The sequence below is a fragment of the Pygoscelis adeliae genome, unplaced genomic scaffold (assembly GCF_000699105.1).
Source record: "Pygoscelis adeliae isolate BGI_AS28 unplaced genomic scaffold, ASM69910v1 Scaffold537, whole genome shotgun sequence".
NCBI classification, from domain to species: Eukaryota; Metazoa; Chordata; class Aves; order Sphenisciformes; family Spheniscidae; genus Pygoscelis; species Pygoscelis adeliae.
Window position 1 is genome coordinate 246,617 of NW_008825213.1, and position 16,552 is coordinate 263,168.

Sequence of the window (16,552 nt, forward strand, 5' to 3'; positions counted from 1 at the left end):
TGTCAGGTTTAGAGACTCCACTGGGATTGCAGGAAAGTGCCTCTCTGAAAGGTGGAATAGAGCTGTAAGGTGACAGAGCAAAGAAAGGAAAGAAGGAAGGGAGAAAGAGGAGAAGAAAGGAGATCTCCCTGACAGCTCTACCCTTAAAAGCATTCACTTCTACTCAAGGTGGAGATATAAAGCATCCCCGTCACTTCTCCCTCCTCCGTGGCCAAGCACAGATTTTCTTCCTTGAGCCAGTCTATGGAGCAGCAACGTGGCAGCAGCCCCTTCCTCCTCCTTGGGCGAGCCACCTGCATGGGAGCCATCGCCGGCTGCACAGCAGGCGCTGCCCCGGTGGGCCTCCATGCCCATCTGCCCTTTCACAGCCCGGTGGCTGAGATACCTGCCGAGAGGAGGGAAAATATCAATGGATCTGGGAGGTGTGCCAAGCGGGGGGGGGGGGGGGGGGCGCGTGAGGCCGCACGGGACGCTGGGGGCAGAGGTGACCCTGGACAGGCTGAACAGCCTTCATATGGAGACTAAAGGACTTGGTATGATGACAAGAGACATCCTTGGACAGAGCAAAAACTTACTGTAAAATTTCCAGTGGTTAGAAATATGCTAAGCTTTGGAGGGAGCAAAGAGTCTCCGGTTTTTGTAAGGAATGGAAAAGCAGGGAATGGATATGATGTTTTTTGTTATTGTAGGGTGGCTACAAATGGCTGTGCAAACATACACACATGTTCAGCAGAGGGTCACGTCGCTGGGCTCTTTGCCCCTGCCGTCCTCATAGACTCATCCCGGTGTTCAGTCGCAGAAACACTGACAAGCTTGCAGCTATGCAGCCTCCAAATGGTTGTTACTGGACAGCTCTTCTGCAGTGCCTTAGGTTCTTGTTGTAGGAGCTTTTGTGGTATTGCAGGTTTGCTCAGGACCCCAGCATTGCCCTCACCCCTCTGCATACCCCCGTTCATTTTCGTACACCCAGATCACAGCTGGGCCACGGGTTAAGGCATCCTTTCCCACGTGCCAGCGTGGCTCAGCTCAGTGGGGCAGCCTCACCCTCGAAAGACCCACATGCAGCCAGAAATGAAAGCACAATGCAGATTTATCTTTCCAAAACAAACCAGCGTTTTATTAGTTTGCAGTCTTCGCGTCAGCACGTCCCATCTCACCAGACGCTTCCCAAGCCGGCTGCTAGGGAGATTGACGAAGATAAACTGAACAGGTCGCTGTTCCTGTAGCTCTGTAGTTACCACGCAAAACCCCTGCGACAACACATGCTTCTTCCAACGCAACATCTGCATCCAGCTTCAGTCACCCGTTGATGACAACTGTGGCTTTTGACATTTTCTTCTTTTGTGCTGGTCACATAAACCACAACGTATACCTCCTCCTCCCTGGGCTCCTCCTTGTCAAGCCTTCAAAAAAATCAGTATTTCTGACACTAGCACTTGTGCAACCATGTTCCCACAGGTTTTTGCCAAGAGCTCCCGCTCAGAAAAATTCATAGCTTTTGCCATTTAGCTCAGAGGGCTGCGTGTCGGCCAGCTCTGCAGAGCTCAGCCCATCTCCACACTCCTTTGTTCTGCTTTTCAGAAGCAGAAAAAAATGCCCTTCCATGTGCTTTGCCCATTTCTCTTCTCCCCAATACTTGCTTTGCAGAGCGGAACGATTGTGCGGCCATAAATACCCAGATGTTATTGCCTTGTCATGACTTTTTCTGAAGCACAGAGTGATTAAGTCTCCAACAGCCCAGCTGGTCTTGCTGAAATGCATTTCCCAGAATAGAGTCGTATCAGGAAAGCTGAGTCCCCCAAGTTGAAGGAGCGGTACGGCGGTGCAGGGCAGGCGTGCAGCCACGCAGGCAGCCCCAGGCTGCTGCAGCAAGAGCAACAGGGAGCGAGGGGGAGACACCAAGCGAAGGAGAGCGATTAATTTCCGTCAGAGACTTGAGCAGCAACAGGGAGGCGACAAGGCGAGAAGAAAAGAGGAATCTCGCCTCTGCCAGGAATTCACAGCAAGGCACGCGCCCTGTGCTCTGCTCACCCGGGCTTTTCTGCTGCAAGGCGGCTCCGTGTTTCTGTGTCCCTCCTCTTCTGCCTCAAAGGCCTGTGAGACACCTCGGTGGCACACAGGGCTACAAAACCTCCGCTGTTCTCGCAGGCAACGAGCCTGACATGGACACACTCAGACAAGCACCAGGGAGGAATCTTGCTCCTGCAAATGAGGGTCCACTTGGGCAGCTGCCCCGTGGCAAGGGCGGCTGCTCTGCCATGTGCGTGGTTGATTCAGAAATGAACCAGAATCCACAAGTACAGCTCCACGGGCGGGCTTTCCTTCGGAGCAAAGCCAAACTGCCAGCAGTGCCTAGCCCAGTGTAATTTAGGAAATTAGCCCCTAAGGGAGGAAACCTCCTGGTGCAGTTAGTGGCGATGCAGAACACTCTTCCTGTTGGGCAGCTTTGGGTGAGCGAGGTAACCTCCTGTGCCTCAGTTTCCCTGAAATGTTGAATGTCTCTGCAGTCGGCCAGGTAGAGGCCAGGTCGAGCTCTCCCTGCCCAGCCAAGGAGCTGGGCGGGTGAGGTCTTTCTGGGGCAGAAGGACGTGTTGCTCCCTTGTAAGGCCTGCCGGGAGGGCAGGCGATGTCTGTACGCAGAGCCCCTGAGCACAAAGGCGTTTCACACTCTGCACTGTCCGCTCCCGTTCCGCTGATATCCGAAGGACTTTCCAGCCCCCAGAGCAAGCGGGTACTCGCTGCCGCACTTGCACTGGTGATGCAGCAGGGAGCTGGGGCAGCGGGCGCCGCAACTGCGCAGGTGGGTTCATTTCCCCCTGCAGCCCGGCCCCACGCTCTCAAGAGCCTTCACAAAGTATTGTTTTGTTAAGGGACAGAACAGCACACAACACTTTTTCTCTCTTCTCCTTTATCCCCTAATGAAAATCATCTCCTAGCTAAATTAAATTCGCCCTCACAGTACACCCAGCCCTGAGGGCAATTAAAGAAACATAATGAAACCTGCTTCTTATTTTTTTTTAAAAGCAATTAGCTTGAAGCGGATACAAAGGTGAACCTTGTAGCTTTTAAAAATTACATGACTCATGGCTTTTAATGGGGAAAGCAATATTGGTTTATAAGCCTCTAGTAGCACTTTCACATGCAGTTGCCCATGTGAAGAAGGGGTTGAGGTAGAAGATGAGAACGTGGCATCTGGGGGAGCATTATTCAGCCTTTCTGAAGAAGAGATTTGCAATTGTCATGTTTGCTGATCATCTGAATTTACCTGCTGGCTGCCATCACGTGAAGACATACCAAGGTCTTGAAGTGCTGTTGAGAGCAGGGGGCAAAGGGCAGCAGTTTGGCACACAGGTTCACACAGAGAGGGAGGAGACCGCAGCTGTGGAGTGTCAGGTGAGGGCCATTGAACCAGGAGGCCTTTGGAGGTTGGAGATAACTCAGAGAAAGGCCCCAGATCTGCAAACCAGGTGCCTTTGATTTCTCAGCCTCCAGGCTGGGGTATATGATGAGGCGATGGTGCCTTGTTCTCCCTTCTCCTTCCTTCAGCTCTCTGGCTGGTCCTGCTTTGCAGGCCAAATTACCCAGCGGTCTCTGGCGGTCAAATGGTCTCATCACTTGTGAACTGGTTAGAGGCTCGGCCACGTGGGATGCTGATTGCAGCGAAGTTCAGGCTGTCTCTGCGTTTGTACAGCACCGGACACAGAGGGGCTGTAGTGTCTGTGTAGCAACCACAGCTCTGCTACTTGCATTTGCACTGAAGTCCCTGGCGCAAATAACAAAGCTGCTTTGTACGTTTATCTGTTCACCAAGAAAACTGGTTCACCGTGTTTCCATTCTCACCCGTGCCATCGGGTACCAGGTGCACAGAGTTTGCCTCCTTTCTCTGCTACAGGTTTGCTCTGACTTTCCTTGCTGCCGCCCTGCTCCCGGCGGGTACCTCCTTCCCAAAGAGGAGCCCTGTGTGCTCTGGCGGGGTCAGCAGCCCCGCCACCCTCCAGCTGATCTCTGTGGCCGAGCTGGGCTGGGATCTCCGCCGCTCTGGCCCTAGTCAGCTGTTTCCGCAAATCAGGCTGAAGCAATCAGCCTCCCTTTCCTTTGGCATTTCAAGCTCCTTGCTGAGTACGAACATGAAAGGAGGCAAGGCAAGTACCGATTTTATTTTCAGCCACAGTTTATTGACTTGTCGGACACAAGAAAAGTAGCAGCTGACACTGAGTAATGCACATCTGTCTTGTTCCCTCTGTCCGTGGGCAGCCAGCTGTGGCGTTGTGAAGTCCGTCATGGCAAAACCTCCCACCCCGGGCTGCCGAGCCGGCGCTGGCAGCACGAAACGCAGCTTCCCAGGGCTTCACGTTCCTGCAAGACCTGCCGGCCTAACACAGGAGAGCCTTTTCCAGCACGGCTGTGTCTGGCCCGATCCTGGAAGGGTTTCCACGCTGTGTAAGAAACAACCCCAAGCCTGGGAAAACTATTTCTTGCAAATGCTGGTTTCCCTAAGGGTGGGCAGAGCAACAGGCTTTGCCTTGTGAACCTGCCATGTCTAGACAAGCTCACGGGAAGAGGCGCCAGGAGGAAGTAATATACCCACAAATGAACAAAGCAGCTCTCTGCTCCTCAGTAGGGTCAAATCCTGGGAGGTGTGAAGGCAGCGTATAGCAGAAAATTATTTTGGTTTCCAACTTTAACAGCTTGTTTCATCTACATGGATAATTAGCAGAAACAAGATGAAAATATAGCTCCTTTTTCGGCTTTGCCCTGTGCCGAAAACTGGAGCTATCCCTGCAGATGCCTTCCGTGTGTTTCCTCTAATTGAGCTGGCAGTCTCGTTTGGGCTGACTCCAGCCCGCAGCAGAGGGAGCAGCTTTGTTACAGCTCTGATGAGTCCTTCAAGCGGGACTCTTCGCTGCGTCTTCACGGGTGGGTGGGAAAGTAGCCCCGGTGAGGGACTTCGCCACTGACCGTGCTCTCCGCCGTGCTGTCTTAATGAAGCCTGTGTAGCATGGAGAACCTGGGAAGGCAAAGCAGCCAAAACCGCTGTGTTTGAGGCAAGTCCTGCTTTGGGTGTCACAACTGAGGTCTCTTCCTGCAGAGCCATGCTGTCGTAGAGGCACCTTCACAATGTGCTGCCATCAGCAACAGCATCACCTGCGTCTCTCAGGCCATTTCTCATGGCTGAAGACCCTCTGCAATAACCCCGGGAAGCCCTGAGCTAGAGTCAGAGGTCCCCAGATTGCTGTTTCCAGTGCAAAACCATCCTCATGTTCACCACCCCCTGTCCTGCTGCTCTCCAGAGGCGCAGTTTTAGAGGACTGCTAAAGGAGATAGTCATTTAGCACAGCCACCAGGTCTGCCTCTTGCTGAGCTTTTCACCACCTTGCCTACTGTCTTCCCGCTGCTGGCACTGAAGAGGAGGCTGAGCCAAGTATCCGTGGTATGTGGCGTAAAAGCTACACTAAACCATGGGTGAGTGACATTATCCAGGAGCGAGTCCAAGCAAACCCTCGTCAGACAAGTGGCAAGTGGAAAAAAATAATGAGCAACTCCTTATGAATACACCTACAATGCTTTCCTGCCCGTTGGTCTTGTTGCCGCAGCTCTCCAGCCACCCTTCAGCACCCAAGGCTATGACTGCACCAAGTGAGAATCTCTGGCTCAGGAAATATGGCATCCCCTTTAACAGGCCTGGGGTTCAGTACAGATGCCCTGGGGGGGATCCCCCCAGTGCCTCACCCCAGCTGGGCTTCGGCAGCATGACGACTGTGGTGCCTCTCACAGCATGTCGTGTTCTGTCTCTGTTGCTCCTTCTCGGCACAACCGTCCCTGCCCTGGCAGGTGCCATCAGCATGGGAAGAAGTGACAGCAAACAATGGGAAGATGCAGGGGAAGGAGGTTGCTTGAGGTGAACCACCACTGGCCCTGGGCCTCCTGGGCTTGCTGAAGGTGGTCCGCAGCGCCAGGGTGATGTGCCGGGCCATGCTACATGTGCACGGAGGAGCCCCAGGCGCAGCCGTAGGGCTGCAGCATCGCTGTGCTCTGCCCCTCGCCTTCACGGGCATTGCAGGTAGCCCGCGCTCCTTGTGTCCTGGGAACAACCCTCGCATCACGGGGTCTGGAAGCAAGGCCCTGAGGCTGCCCCCACCTCTCCTTGCCTTGCCGAGGCCACCACACCGGGAAAACAACCTGCCTGCTTCTCCAGGGTGGCTAATTACACAGCCACAGGTGGAAATTCATGGGGAACATCACTCTACGGGGCAAATTCTCCGGCCAATCCCTGTGCCCAGTCACCGACACACCTACACACTCCCCAAAGGCGTGCAGGTGTGTGCTGGGTCCCAGCCCACCTCTTCCCCAGGTGATGCTGCCAGTCCTGTCCTGTCAGGCAGGTTCAGGTCTGCAGCAGTCTGGCCCTCTCCGTTGCCCTGCCTGGCTCTATTGCTAACCCTGTCCCAGCAGCTCCTGCTTTCCCATCACCACGTCCCAGCTGCTGCTTTGGGATGGGCTCAGCAAGGAATTTTCCTCCTTGTTTTCACAGCACAGAAACTGCTTTGCCTTTGCTTTTCCATTAAGCCTGGCTCTAGCAATAGAGCAGAGATGTCCAGAGATAACATCACATCCCCTGTGCACCGGCTGCTCCCGCAGACCCTCCCAGCTGCACACTATAAATCCCATCTCTAGAGATATTTGAATATATTCAAAGCAAGAGGAGCTGCTTGAAAGTCACTCTGATATGACTCTCAACTCTTTGTGAAGAGCAACAGATGATCACGCTGGGGTTTAAAGCAAACCCCAAGGAGGGGAACACGGCTAGTATTTCACCTCCTCCCAAGTGGATCAATCTCACCACAGTTGGCTCTCTGGGAGCATCTGAAGGGAAAAGCAAGGACCTGGATGCACTCCCCCAGACTGCGACTGGGGACAGAGGTCCTCCTGCTGAGCCAGGGTGGGGGGAAAAGTGGTTTCTCCATTCAAGCGCAGCTGAGCAGAGAGCAGCTGCTGCCATGTGCCTTGCAGAGGCTCACACGGCTCGGCCCAGCAGGAGCGCTGAGCCTTTTCCCTGTGCCCCGTGCAGCTAACGAGCACAGCTTGGCTGTCAGATGTTTGCAGTAATGGAAACAAGCAAACAAACCCATTCACGGAACGAATGAGAATTACAGCTAAATCGGAGGCAGTCGCTATCTGGTCACAAACAGCTGAGGAGGTGAAATCTAAACCGCTGGAGAAGCTGTTATTCTCACAGCATCCCGCAGACCAGCCAGGCACCTGAGATGTGGAGAGGGGTGGCAAGAGCACGCACGCTGCTGGAGGGCAGCAGAGGGTGTTTCAGGAGGAGTCAGTCAGCAGGGTGGAGGGCAGGAGAGCCGGGCTCCATCTGGGCAGGGAGATGCACATGGTCCCCCTCGCTTGAAAAACCAGATGGGAAACTGCATCCCCAACTCCACCAGAGTCAGTGGAAGAACATTCCGGTCTCCGGCCCCGCATGTCTCCCTGCTTCCCAAGCTGGGACTCCTAACTGCAGCAGACTGTCTTATAGCTAGAGCTTGACCTTTCCAGCACCAATTAGCTGGGAGAGGAGCCATGCGGCTAATGAGCACATGAAGGGGTTTATCTCACCCAGCAGGCATGGACACTGCCTATAAAATTCTTGGCAAAGACAGCAGCTCGGTATTGATCTCAGGAAGGCCAAGTGCTCCATCGCATAAAAATCACATAGAGAAATGTTTGTTGCTCCCATCTGACTCCTGCTGCTGCTTAGGGCCCGGTGTCCGTGAGACCGACACTTCTCTGTGCCCAGCGTGGCAAAGGGCCCTCGTCATGCAATAGGTGACATTTGTTGCACCCGAGGTTGTCGACAGCGAGAGATTGGCATCCCCTTGGGGGGTCTCTGCTCTGCCCCGGCAGAGCCTAACGGGAGGGCGCCAGGCTGCAGTGCCGATGCGACCGGCAATCGTAGCAGCCTGGCCAGGGGAAGATGGGCTTGTTTGAAAAGAAAAGGGATATATCCTGATTTCCGTAGGTTGCAGTGGAAATGCTGGAGAACAGGGGAGATGATAAAGCTATCAGAGAGACCTTGACAGATATACTAGATGCACTGAGATCAAAGGGAAGGTCTGTTTATTTTTCTTGATACAGAGTTTGCAGGAATGAGGCATTGTGAAATGCCCGGTATCTGCCTGGTTTGGCTGGTTTTCTTTCAAATAAACTGGCCTCTGCAGCATCTGGAGCATCTGACCTTTCAGAAGGGTCAGCGTGGAGGTAAAAATGGATCTCAGCATCACAGGAGAGAGTCCCAGCTGGGGACGGAGCTGGGGGAGGCCAAGGCATGGTGGGACAGCAGCCCCTGGCTCTCCGGCTGCGGCAGTGGAGACCTGCGGGAGGGTCCCGGGGAAGCTGCCAGCTGCAGAGGATTTAGAGAACTGTCCCTGATCCGGCCCCTCGTGCTCAGGAGATTTGAACTGGTTACTTTTCTGATTCCACCCACTTACAGCCAAGCACGGTTATTGCTGCTAAAACCGCTGTACGTGGGATTAAGAGTGGATAATTAGCCCCGAGCTTTTCTGCTGTCTGTACCTGCAGGAGGCTGGAATGAAATTCTGAGTCAGACAAAAGCAGCATTTAGAAAATGTACCAGGCACGGGCAGAATAATCAGTTGCTGCTAATGACTGATTTATCTTGCCACATCAGGGATGTCGCCCATTGTAACGTCCTCACTGCCTGGCGCGGGGTTTGCAGGGAAAGGGCATCCTGTAAATCTCAGAGGCACGTTGCTCCAGTGGGAGATATTGTTCTTCTCACTTCACAGGCTGGAGAGATGCCTTGAGCTGTAACCTGGCAGCCAGCAGAAATATGGCAGAGAGGCACAGTTTCACCGCAGAACACCTTTGCTGTGTTGCAGGGAATTGATGTTTCCTTCCTAGTTTAGCCCCAGCTCCGCGCCTGCCGGGTAGCAATCCCCACCGCAACCACGTAAAACAAACTTTAATCGTGATTCTGTCCAGGCTGATAATCCCCACGCTGGCACATCCAGAGGAAATGAGTCTTGAACCATGGCAGGCTGTAATAACATATCATAATATTTCTTCCCTTGGGAAATCCTGCCAAGGGCACCAGAGGCATCTTGTGAACAAGGATGAAGGAAGCCCTGCAATCCACCTGTGAAGCAGAGCAGATTTCTTCCTGTTTTGTAGACAAGGTAAGGGGCACAAAAAGGTTCCCAGGAGCTCAGGAAGGTCACCGAGCAGGGAATAAAACCCAGGAGTCCTAGCTCCCAATCTCCAGGGTTAGTTGCTAAATACAGCAGGCTCATAATTTCAGTGAGCTGCCATTGAGGATTTGTCCCCGTGCTTTCGATGGAAGCTGATGAGGCAGTTAGACAGAGCCACTACAATGTAGTAGCTTAAGCATCAAAAGGAGAGAGGTTTGCAGGAGCATGCACATTTGCCTGTCAGCTTGGAGCATGCACATGTTCAGATATCACAACTCAAGCAACTGATAACCACTCATTTATTAATCTCTGGTAACTCAATCTGCCCTCTCAGCCCTAAGTGCTGAACAGAGACGATGCCCTCAGGAGCTGGAGATCAATTTAAATTTTCAGAAGCCTTAGTCCCTGGCTCGCTCCATAGTGCCAGCGCTCCTTATAATAACTGTTGAGTGGATTTTCTGTCACATAACTGATCCCGGCTCCCTTTCTAGCAGCCCTGGCTGCCACATTCTCCTGTGCTGGAGAAAAAGTCTTTAATATCCATGCCATGAGCCATGCAGGAGGGCACGTATATGCCCGGAGAAGTCTGGGATATGTGCTATGAAAAGCTCCCACCCCCCTTTCACGCCAACGCTGAAGTCCTCTGGGTACTGATGCTTTCACGCAGCATCATCTGGAGGAGAGCAGGGACTCTGGGGCCCCGCATCTTGCTGCTTGCTCATCCTTGTTGCTGGGTGGTGCTCAGACACACTGGGCAAAGCTCCCGTGTAAGCGGCAGTTCCAGCAAAGGGCTTATCTTTGAACTAGACTGAAGAGGTGAGGGAAACCAAGCCACCAAGTTAGAGCAGGACCTAGCCCAGGTCACAGAGCCAGCCCAGGAGGGATGGGATTCAAACTGAGTTTATTAACTCCTTGTTTAATGGCCCTGATGCGAAACCTGATTGCTGCCTGCTCCGTATGGTCTCATCGCAGGGACCTCAGCTGACTCCCAGTACCCCCCAGCTGGCTGCACTCCAGCTGCCCGCCTGGACTGGGACCAGCCCTCCCAGTTCCACCTCTCAGGGATCCTCACTGAGAATTAAGAGCCCTGAAGTGAATGTGGCAGCAGCCCAGCACTGCTGACCCAGGAGGCTCTGCTCCATTAGCCCCAAAACATTGCTGACCATAAACACTTTAATTCTGGCATTGCAGGTTCTGCTTCTCAATAAAAGCAAAAAGCAATTTATGAGAGCATGGCCAATAATGTGAAACTCACTTTATCGAAAAAAAAGCAACTATACCCTGTGGACTGGTGTGGGGTTAACTACTTCGGGAAAGCAGAGGTCCTGGCTGGGAGAGGGACCTCGACACGTGCAAACGTCCCACCCTACAGCCACAAAGTTGGAAACAGGCTGTAAAGTGGATGTGATCATCACTCCTCTCCTAGCCTGCTGCTCATGTCTTGGGACGCTTGGACAGTCTCCTGCTCTGTATTTCAGCAGTTTCAGCCCATTGAGAACCTGGAGATAAACAGCAGGAGCTGCTGAGACTGGGGGTACAATGGGAGGGAGTGCTGGGGTGCGCCAAAATATCCGATTGATGCCTAACTGCTGGGACAGGCAAGAAAAAAAGGAGAGGTGCACTGGTCAGTTGAAATGTTTTCACTTTTATTCAGACACCGCACGGTTACAAACCTGCAGCCCCCTCTGCTCCCCAGCCGGCCCCGCGCAGCTTCACCGCTGCTGCTGCCCCTCCTGCCTCGCGGGTGTCCTGTCCCGGCCGGCAAAGCCCCTGGCCCTGCGGGGTCTCCTGCTGCAGAGCACCTCTGATGCCCCAGCCAAGGGCAATGCCATTTCAACGCTTTTCCTCCAGGTACAGTGACATATCTGACGCCCTCGTGTTTGAGCCTGGCTGGGTGGAAGTCTGAGGCATTTCTGAGCCTGAGTCCCTCTTCCGCAAGTCTTTAGGGAACCTCTGTTTCTCAGAGCTGCTTTGCAGGATCAATGGAGAGTGAAATTCATAGGCTTGAGCTGCTGAGGGTGGGCAAGGTGTCTCCTGAGGATCCTCTGGAGCAAATTCTTCCTGGGCGTCCCAACAGGGAGCTCCAGGCTGGAGCTGCTCCTCTGATAGCCCACGCTCCTCTGATAGCCCACCTCCAGGGAGCCTCCTCTCTCTCTTCTCTGCCTCTTTGCTTTCCAGCACATCCATTACCTGGATGTCTCTGAGCAGGCTGGCACATCTCCTAGGCAGGGGAAGCCCTGCTGGAGTCCGGTAGGCCTGGCTGCCTCCACTGTCCTTGTGACCGGTGGCATCGGGACTCGGCTGCTTGCAGTCCCTCAGGCCTCCACCCATCCGGGAGCAGACGCCTCCCCCAGCAACAGGCATCCCCGGGCGTCTGCAGCATCCCAGCTCCTCCTGGGAACTGGGACATATCTCAGCAGCAGGACCTCGAGGGTAACCTGAGCCTGAGTGAAAAAACAACGCCTCTTCACTGGTGACCTGTGGGCTTTGCCCCAGGGTGACAAAGCCATACAGGGTGGTGACCTTGGAGAGATGAGGCAGGGACAGAGCTGCCCAAGCAGTGGGGTCTGGGATAGCCTGCGCAGTGGCAGCGAGCCAGGTGTTAGAGCAGGACAAGCTAGAGCGGGGCGCATCGTGCTCATCCTCCACCTCTGGGTCCCAGCTGCTCCTCCAAGCTGCTGTCCCTGCCGGCTGCCCCTTCCCCTTGCCTGAGTGCCTGTGCTTCTTGTGAATGTCCAGAGAGGGGATAGTAAACTGCGGGATGTGGTCGGGGATCACCATGTGGAGGAAGATGTCCCTGGAGCTTTTGCCCTGGAGCACACAGGGACAGAGCATCCCCTCCCAGAGCGACATGGTGGGACAGACGGGGCTCCCTGGAGCAGCGGTGTGTGTTTATGCTCTGCAGCCAGCCCTGATTGCTCTCTGCGCAGTGACACGCTGTGACGACGGCTGCCAGGTCCCTGCACTGGCTCCCTCCGGACCAGCAGAAATTCGTCACCCACCCGGGCACAGGGGAGAGAGATGGAGGGGGGACAGGCGAGGAGGCACTTGTCCCCAACCTCTGCTCCTGCCCTCCTGCTCATGTGCAGGGACATCTGCGCCAGCCAGCTCCCATCACCCATGAGATGGGAGTCGGGGGTCCCCGAGGAGAAGAAGGATGAGCGGCATGAGCCAGGGCTGCGGCGCCTGGGGTGGGAGGGAGACGCGCGCCGGGAGCAACAGTGAGTGCAGCGAGTGGTGGCCTGTGCAGGATGATGAGTCACTGTCCGTGGGCATCAGGTGGAGCTGAGCGGAAGGGGCAGCCGGAGCTGAGAGTGGGAGACAAACACTTCAGTTCTGTCTAGCAAAACTCTTGTCAGGAAAATCTCCGCCTCGGCCCATGCAATTACCCAGAGAAATCAGTAATTTCAACCATTGAGGCCCCCAACTCCCTCCTCTCACCTCTGCTGTCGCTAGGGCTGCGTGCTGGCTTGTTTCTCGCAGCATCCCTGTGCTCCGGTCCCTGCTGGGGGTGGGACTGCGGGTGGGAACGGTTCCGGGCAGCCCCTGGGCATGAGGCCACGGCGAGGCAAGGCAACCCACGAATTTTCTCACTTTTACCCTTCCGATTCTCTCCCCCATCCCACCGGGGGGCAGTGAGCGAGCGGCTGGGTGGTGCTTAGTTGCCGGCTGGGGTTTAACCACGACAGTGCCCAGAGCAGGGGCTGAGAGGATCTGCTGTGAAGCAGCTTCTGGAAGGTGCTTCTGGGGACTCAGCTAAGCCCATTTTATGACGGGGAGTGTGCGTGCATCTGTGTTCATGCGTGTACAGAACTGCTGGCTAATTGAATCAGGCTGTGGTTTCAAAGAACCAGACTTACTCCCTTCCTTTCATCTTTATTGACTAAAACAAATCCCAGCCCCAGCTTCCCCCCAGTGTAGGAGCAAGGGGAGAGCATGGACCAAGGGGGATGCTGAGGGGGCCTCCCCTCCCCTGGGGTCCAGCTTCTTGCATGGGTCCCACTGGGGGGCTCGGTGGGGCAAGTTTTCTGGCGTTTCATCACCCTCTGCCTTCAGCTATTTGCACCAACACAGAATCAGGGCACATATCCCAAATCAGAGTCTTGGCTTGGCAAGATGCAACCCCCAGGAGGGGACAGGCATCCCAAATAGAGAGAAAATAACCCCCTAATTGAGAGCCATTGGCCCTTGAGGAAGGCACCAGGACCAGTGCTCCTACCAGGGGAATGCCCCTGGGAGGGCATTGAGCTGCCCCACTGATTAGTGAGGCCGGCAGCTTGTCAATGCAACGAGGAGCAGCTGGGCCGGCAGCTACAAGTAGCTTGAGGGCTGCAGGCTGGGCTAAGCCAGGTGTCTGTCCAGCCCGGGCTCTTGGGTTTCATGGAGCAGCAACTAAGGCTACGCACCAGCCCAGAGCAGGCAGAGATCCTCCAGGTGCTAAAGGGGTTGGTTTTGCTGGGGGTGCTGTCGGAGCTGGCATGGAGGATGTCTGACCTTTCTCTCTCTGTCTAGGGGAGGCTGGTTAGCTGTGAGGAGCCCTACTCCTTCTCTAGCAGGTTGCTGTGCCAGATCCTTCAGCTGAGTTTTGTCAAGTACCTGGTAGGTGATGTTTCTGCTGTTGGAGGAGTTTGAGTCCAAGGGGATGGGGTGATTAAAACCTTGAGACTGGCAGTTCCTTTGGTTTCTCTGCTGGATCATCCTCTCTGTCTCTTCCTTCTGCCCTGCACTCAGTGTGCGCTTGTGCCCTTTTTTCTCCCCATCCCAGCTTTTGCCCTCTGCCTGGTTTGGTCTTGCCTTGCTCCCCTTCTGCTAATAGTTGTTGCAGCATTCATGTTTCTCTCCTTATCTGGGCCAGGAGAGATGGGAGGCCTTTGGGGACAAGGTATAATCTAACTGGTCCTGTTTTACCTGGCTGAAGTTGGTCCCAATCTCAGCACCACACCAGGACAGAACAGGGTTTAAGGGTTTCACTGGGGACTTTAAATAGCTGTAAGTTCTCATGTGACCTAATGTAGCTCTCTCTTGTTTGCAGCTGAAGATCCTTCAGAAAGCATCAGTCTGGATTGGATTCTTGGTCCCTGTGGAGACCATTATCAGCAAAGTCTACCTCACCCAGTCTCCCACCAGGCCTAGACGACTTGCCAAGAAGCGCCGGGGGAGACTAATGAGCCTCCTCCTCTCCATCGTCCCCACCAGGATCCAGAGCATCTTAGGCTACCTGCCAGCAGACTGGGGCCAGAGCAACATGCCCAAGGGTAAGAGCTGTGGCTTCTTGGAACACCTGAAGGCTTTGCAGCTAAGAAGCACGCAGCATGACATCAAAACACACTAGGTCTGGAGCTCCTGCACTGGGTAGGAAGCTGGGAAGCACACAGATGTATGTGTTCATCCTGTATGGGTTGTGATTGTGCCTCCTATGAATCCCTGCAGAGATCCGAGAAGCTCTGATCAACCCATCTAGCAAAGCAAACAAGAGGAAGCGGGATGATGTAGCTCTGGAGGAACAGGAGTCCTGGTTGGTGGTACTGGAGAGGGACCTGCCAGAGGATGACTCTGAAGACATTACATATCAGGTACGATGTTCTGGCTGCTGTGCAGATTTGTTCTTGGGGGCTGAGCAATTTGGAGATGATTGTGTTCAGCCTCTGTGTTACTGGTAGACAGGGAGTGTCACTGCACAGGTCTGCAGAGGAGCCTGTGCAGGGAGCTGTAAAGATATTTTCTTTATTGTACACCCTTTGCGGGCTTCAGGCTGTCCAAAGAGCACTTGAACATCATGTCAACTGTGTCCAAAAGGTGTGGGTGCTCCGCTTGTCCCATCACACTGAAGTTTCCCTTTGGTTGACGTCCCTGCAAAGCAGCATCTCTGTCACCCTTGGCTGTTTGGCTGTGGTTCCCGGTGCTGTCAGGAATGGGACAGGTGTGCCCTTCCTCACACTGCCTCTTTCCTCCCCAGCCTTCAGATGTGGAAACAGATAGCGAGGAGTACAAGTCCCAAAATGACACTGAGGCAGACCTGGAGCTTGAAGAGCAGGATGGGACCATTATACTGAAGGAGTCACCAGATGCCCAGGTGAGTGGGCCTGCCCCATGGTGGCTGCAGACTCGGTCCTGGGTACACTTGCAAATACTGGGCTGGAAGGATGTACTTCAGCCCTTCTTCCCTTGGCTACAGAAGGAGAGGTGTCTGGGGTTACTCAGACTACTCTGAATTTCATGACATCACCCATGGGTCTTTTGCTGCCCTTCCATGGAGCTGCAGTCTGACCATGCCCCTGTCTCTGCAGGTGGAGGACATACAACCCGCTGGGGTTAGCGATACCCCCGAGCTGCTGGCTGCAAGCACGGAGCTGGGACCAGAGGATCCAGCTGGGTCCAGCAGTGGGGAAGATGCCTCAGATGTTGCTAGTGGTGATGGACAGAAGCCAGAAGCTGATGTGAGCAGTGGGGATGGCAGCGAGCAGGAGGCTGATGCAGACTGTGATGACAGCAGCAGTTTGTCACAGTATGGGGTAAGGACTCCTTTGTGCTGGGCCATAATCCCACCCATCCTCCTTTAGTGTGGAGCAGGGGAGGTGTCACAAGCTCAGAGGTATTTCAGCCTGGGAGGGATGTCCCCAGGCTCTGAGCCTTTGACATAGGTATCCATTCCCTTTGCTGCCAAGTGAAGCCCCTACAACCCTTTCCTAGCTCTAGTTCTTCTCCCTGTGCAAAGAGACAACCTCAGTCTGCATATGTCATTGAGATGATGCTGGGTGTGCACGGTGCCGTGGGCATCTTCACCCCTGAGTGACAGGACTACCTGTCACTGCCAGGTAGTCAACGCCAGTTAAGCACCTTGTGCTGGCACCCAGAGCAGCCACCTCTAAGCCAGAGCCACTACCAGCAGGTCACCGTGAGCCCTTCATGACTCACTGGCCCAGATATCTTGTGCTTGAAAATAGGGAGGACTTGTGGGAGAACCTTCATCGCTAGCAGCTTCGCATGGGGTCCTTCACTGCTCTAGACCCATCTGTTGCCAAAGCAGTGGTGGACACCCTCCCAATTCCCTTGAAGCTGGTGCAGAGCTGCCTGGCTTGCAGGGAAATGGAGGGTGAGGAGAGGTGCAGGGTGGGTTGGCTTGTACTCAGCAGCTCATCCCGTCCCCGGTGTCAATGCTGTCTGGCCAGCGTTATGGGTAAAACCTCTTGTGTTTTCTAGGATAAGCAGGAACCCTGACCCATGGACCTGGACTTTTGCTGTGGCTGCAAAGCGCCTGGTTCTCTGGGGCGGCTGTGTCCTTGAGTAAGCTGTCCAGTTAAATGCTATGTTGATATTTTGTTGAACTTTATAATAAAATTACCCTATTT

General features: G+C 54.4%; 2 protein-coding genes across 2 annotated transcripts in view; one reads left to right on the plus strand and one right to left on the minus strand.

The window, feature by feature from the left end:
• Nucleotides 1-12,056, minus strand: part of MUC16 (mucin 16, cell surface associated) — a 75,272-nt gene extending 63,216 nt beyond the window's left edge. Inside the window, exon 1 of the mRNA XM_009329077.1 lies at nucleotides 11,394-12,056. Within this exon, the coding sequence (XP_009327352.1) occupies nucleotides 11,394-12,056 (663 nt within the window). The remainder of the gene's footprint in view (nucleotides 1-11,393) is intronic.
• Nucleotides 12,057-12,369: 313 nt separating this feature from the next.
• On the plus strand, nucleotides 12,370-15,996 carry LOC103921160. The gene is made up of 7 exons (XM_009329078.1): nucleotides 12,370-12,471; nucleotides 13,716-13,802; nucleotides 14,236-14,458; nucleotides 14,634-14,776; nucleotides 15,160-15,276; nucleotides 15,491-15,715; nucleotides 15,919-15,996. The coding sequence occupies exons 1-7, from the start codon at nucleotides 12,370-12,372 to the stop codon at nucleotides 15,994-15,996; spliced, it is 975 nt and encodes a 324-aa protein (XP_009327353.1).
• The last annotated feature ends 556 nt before the right edge of the window (nucleotides 15,997-16,552 follow it).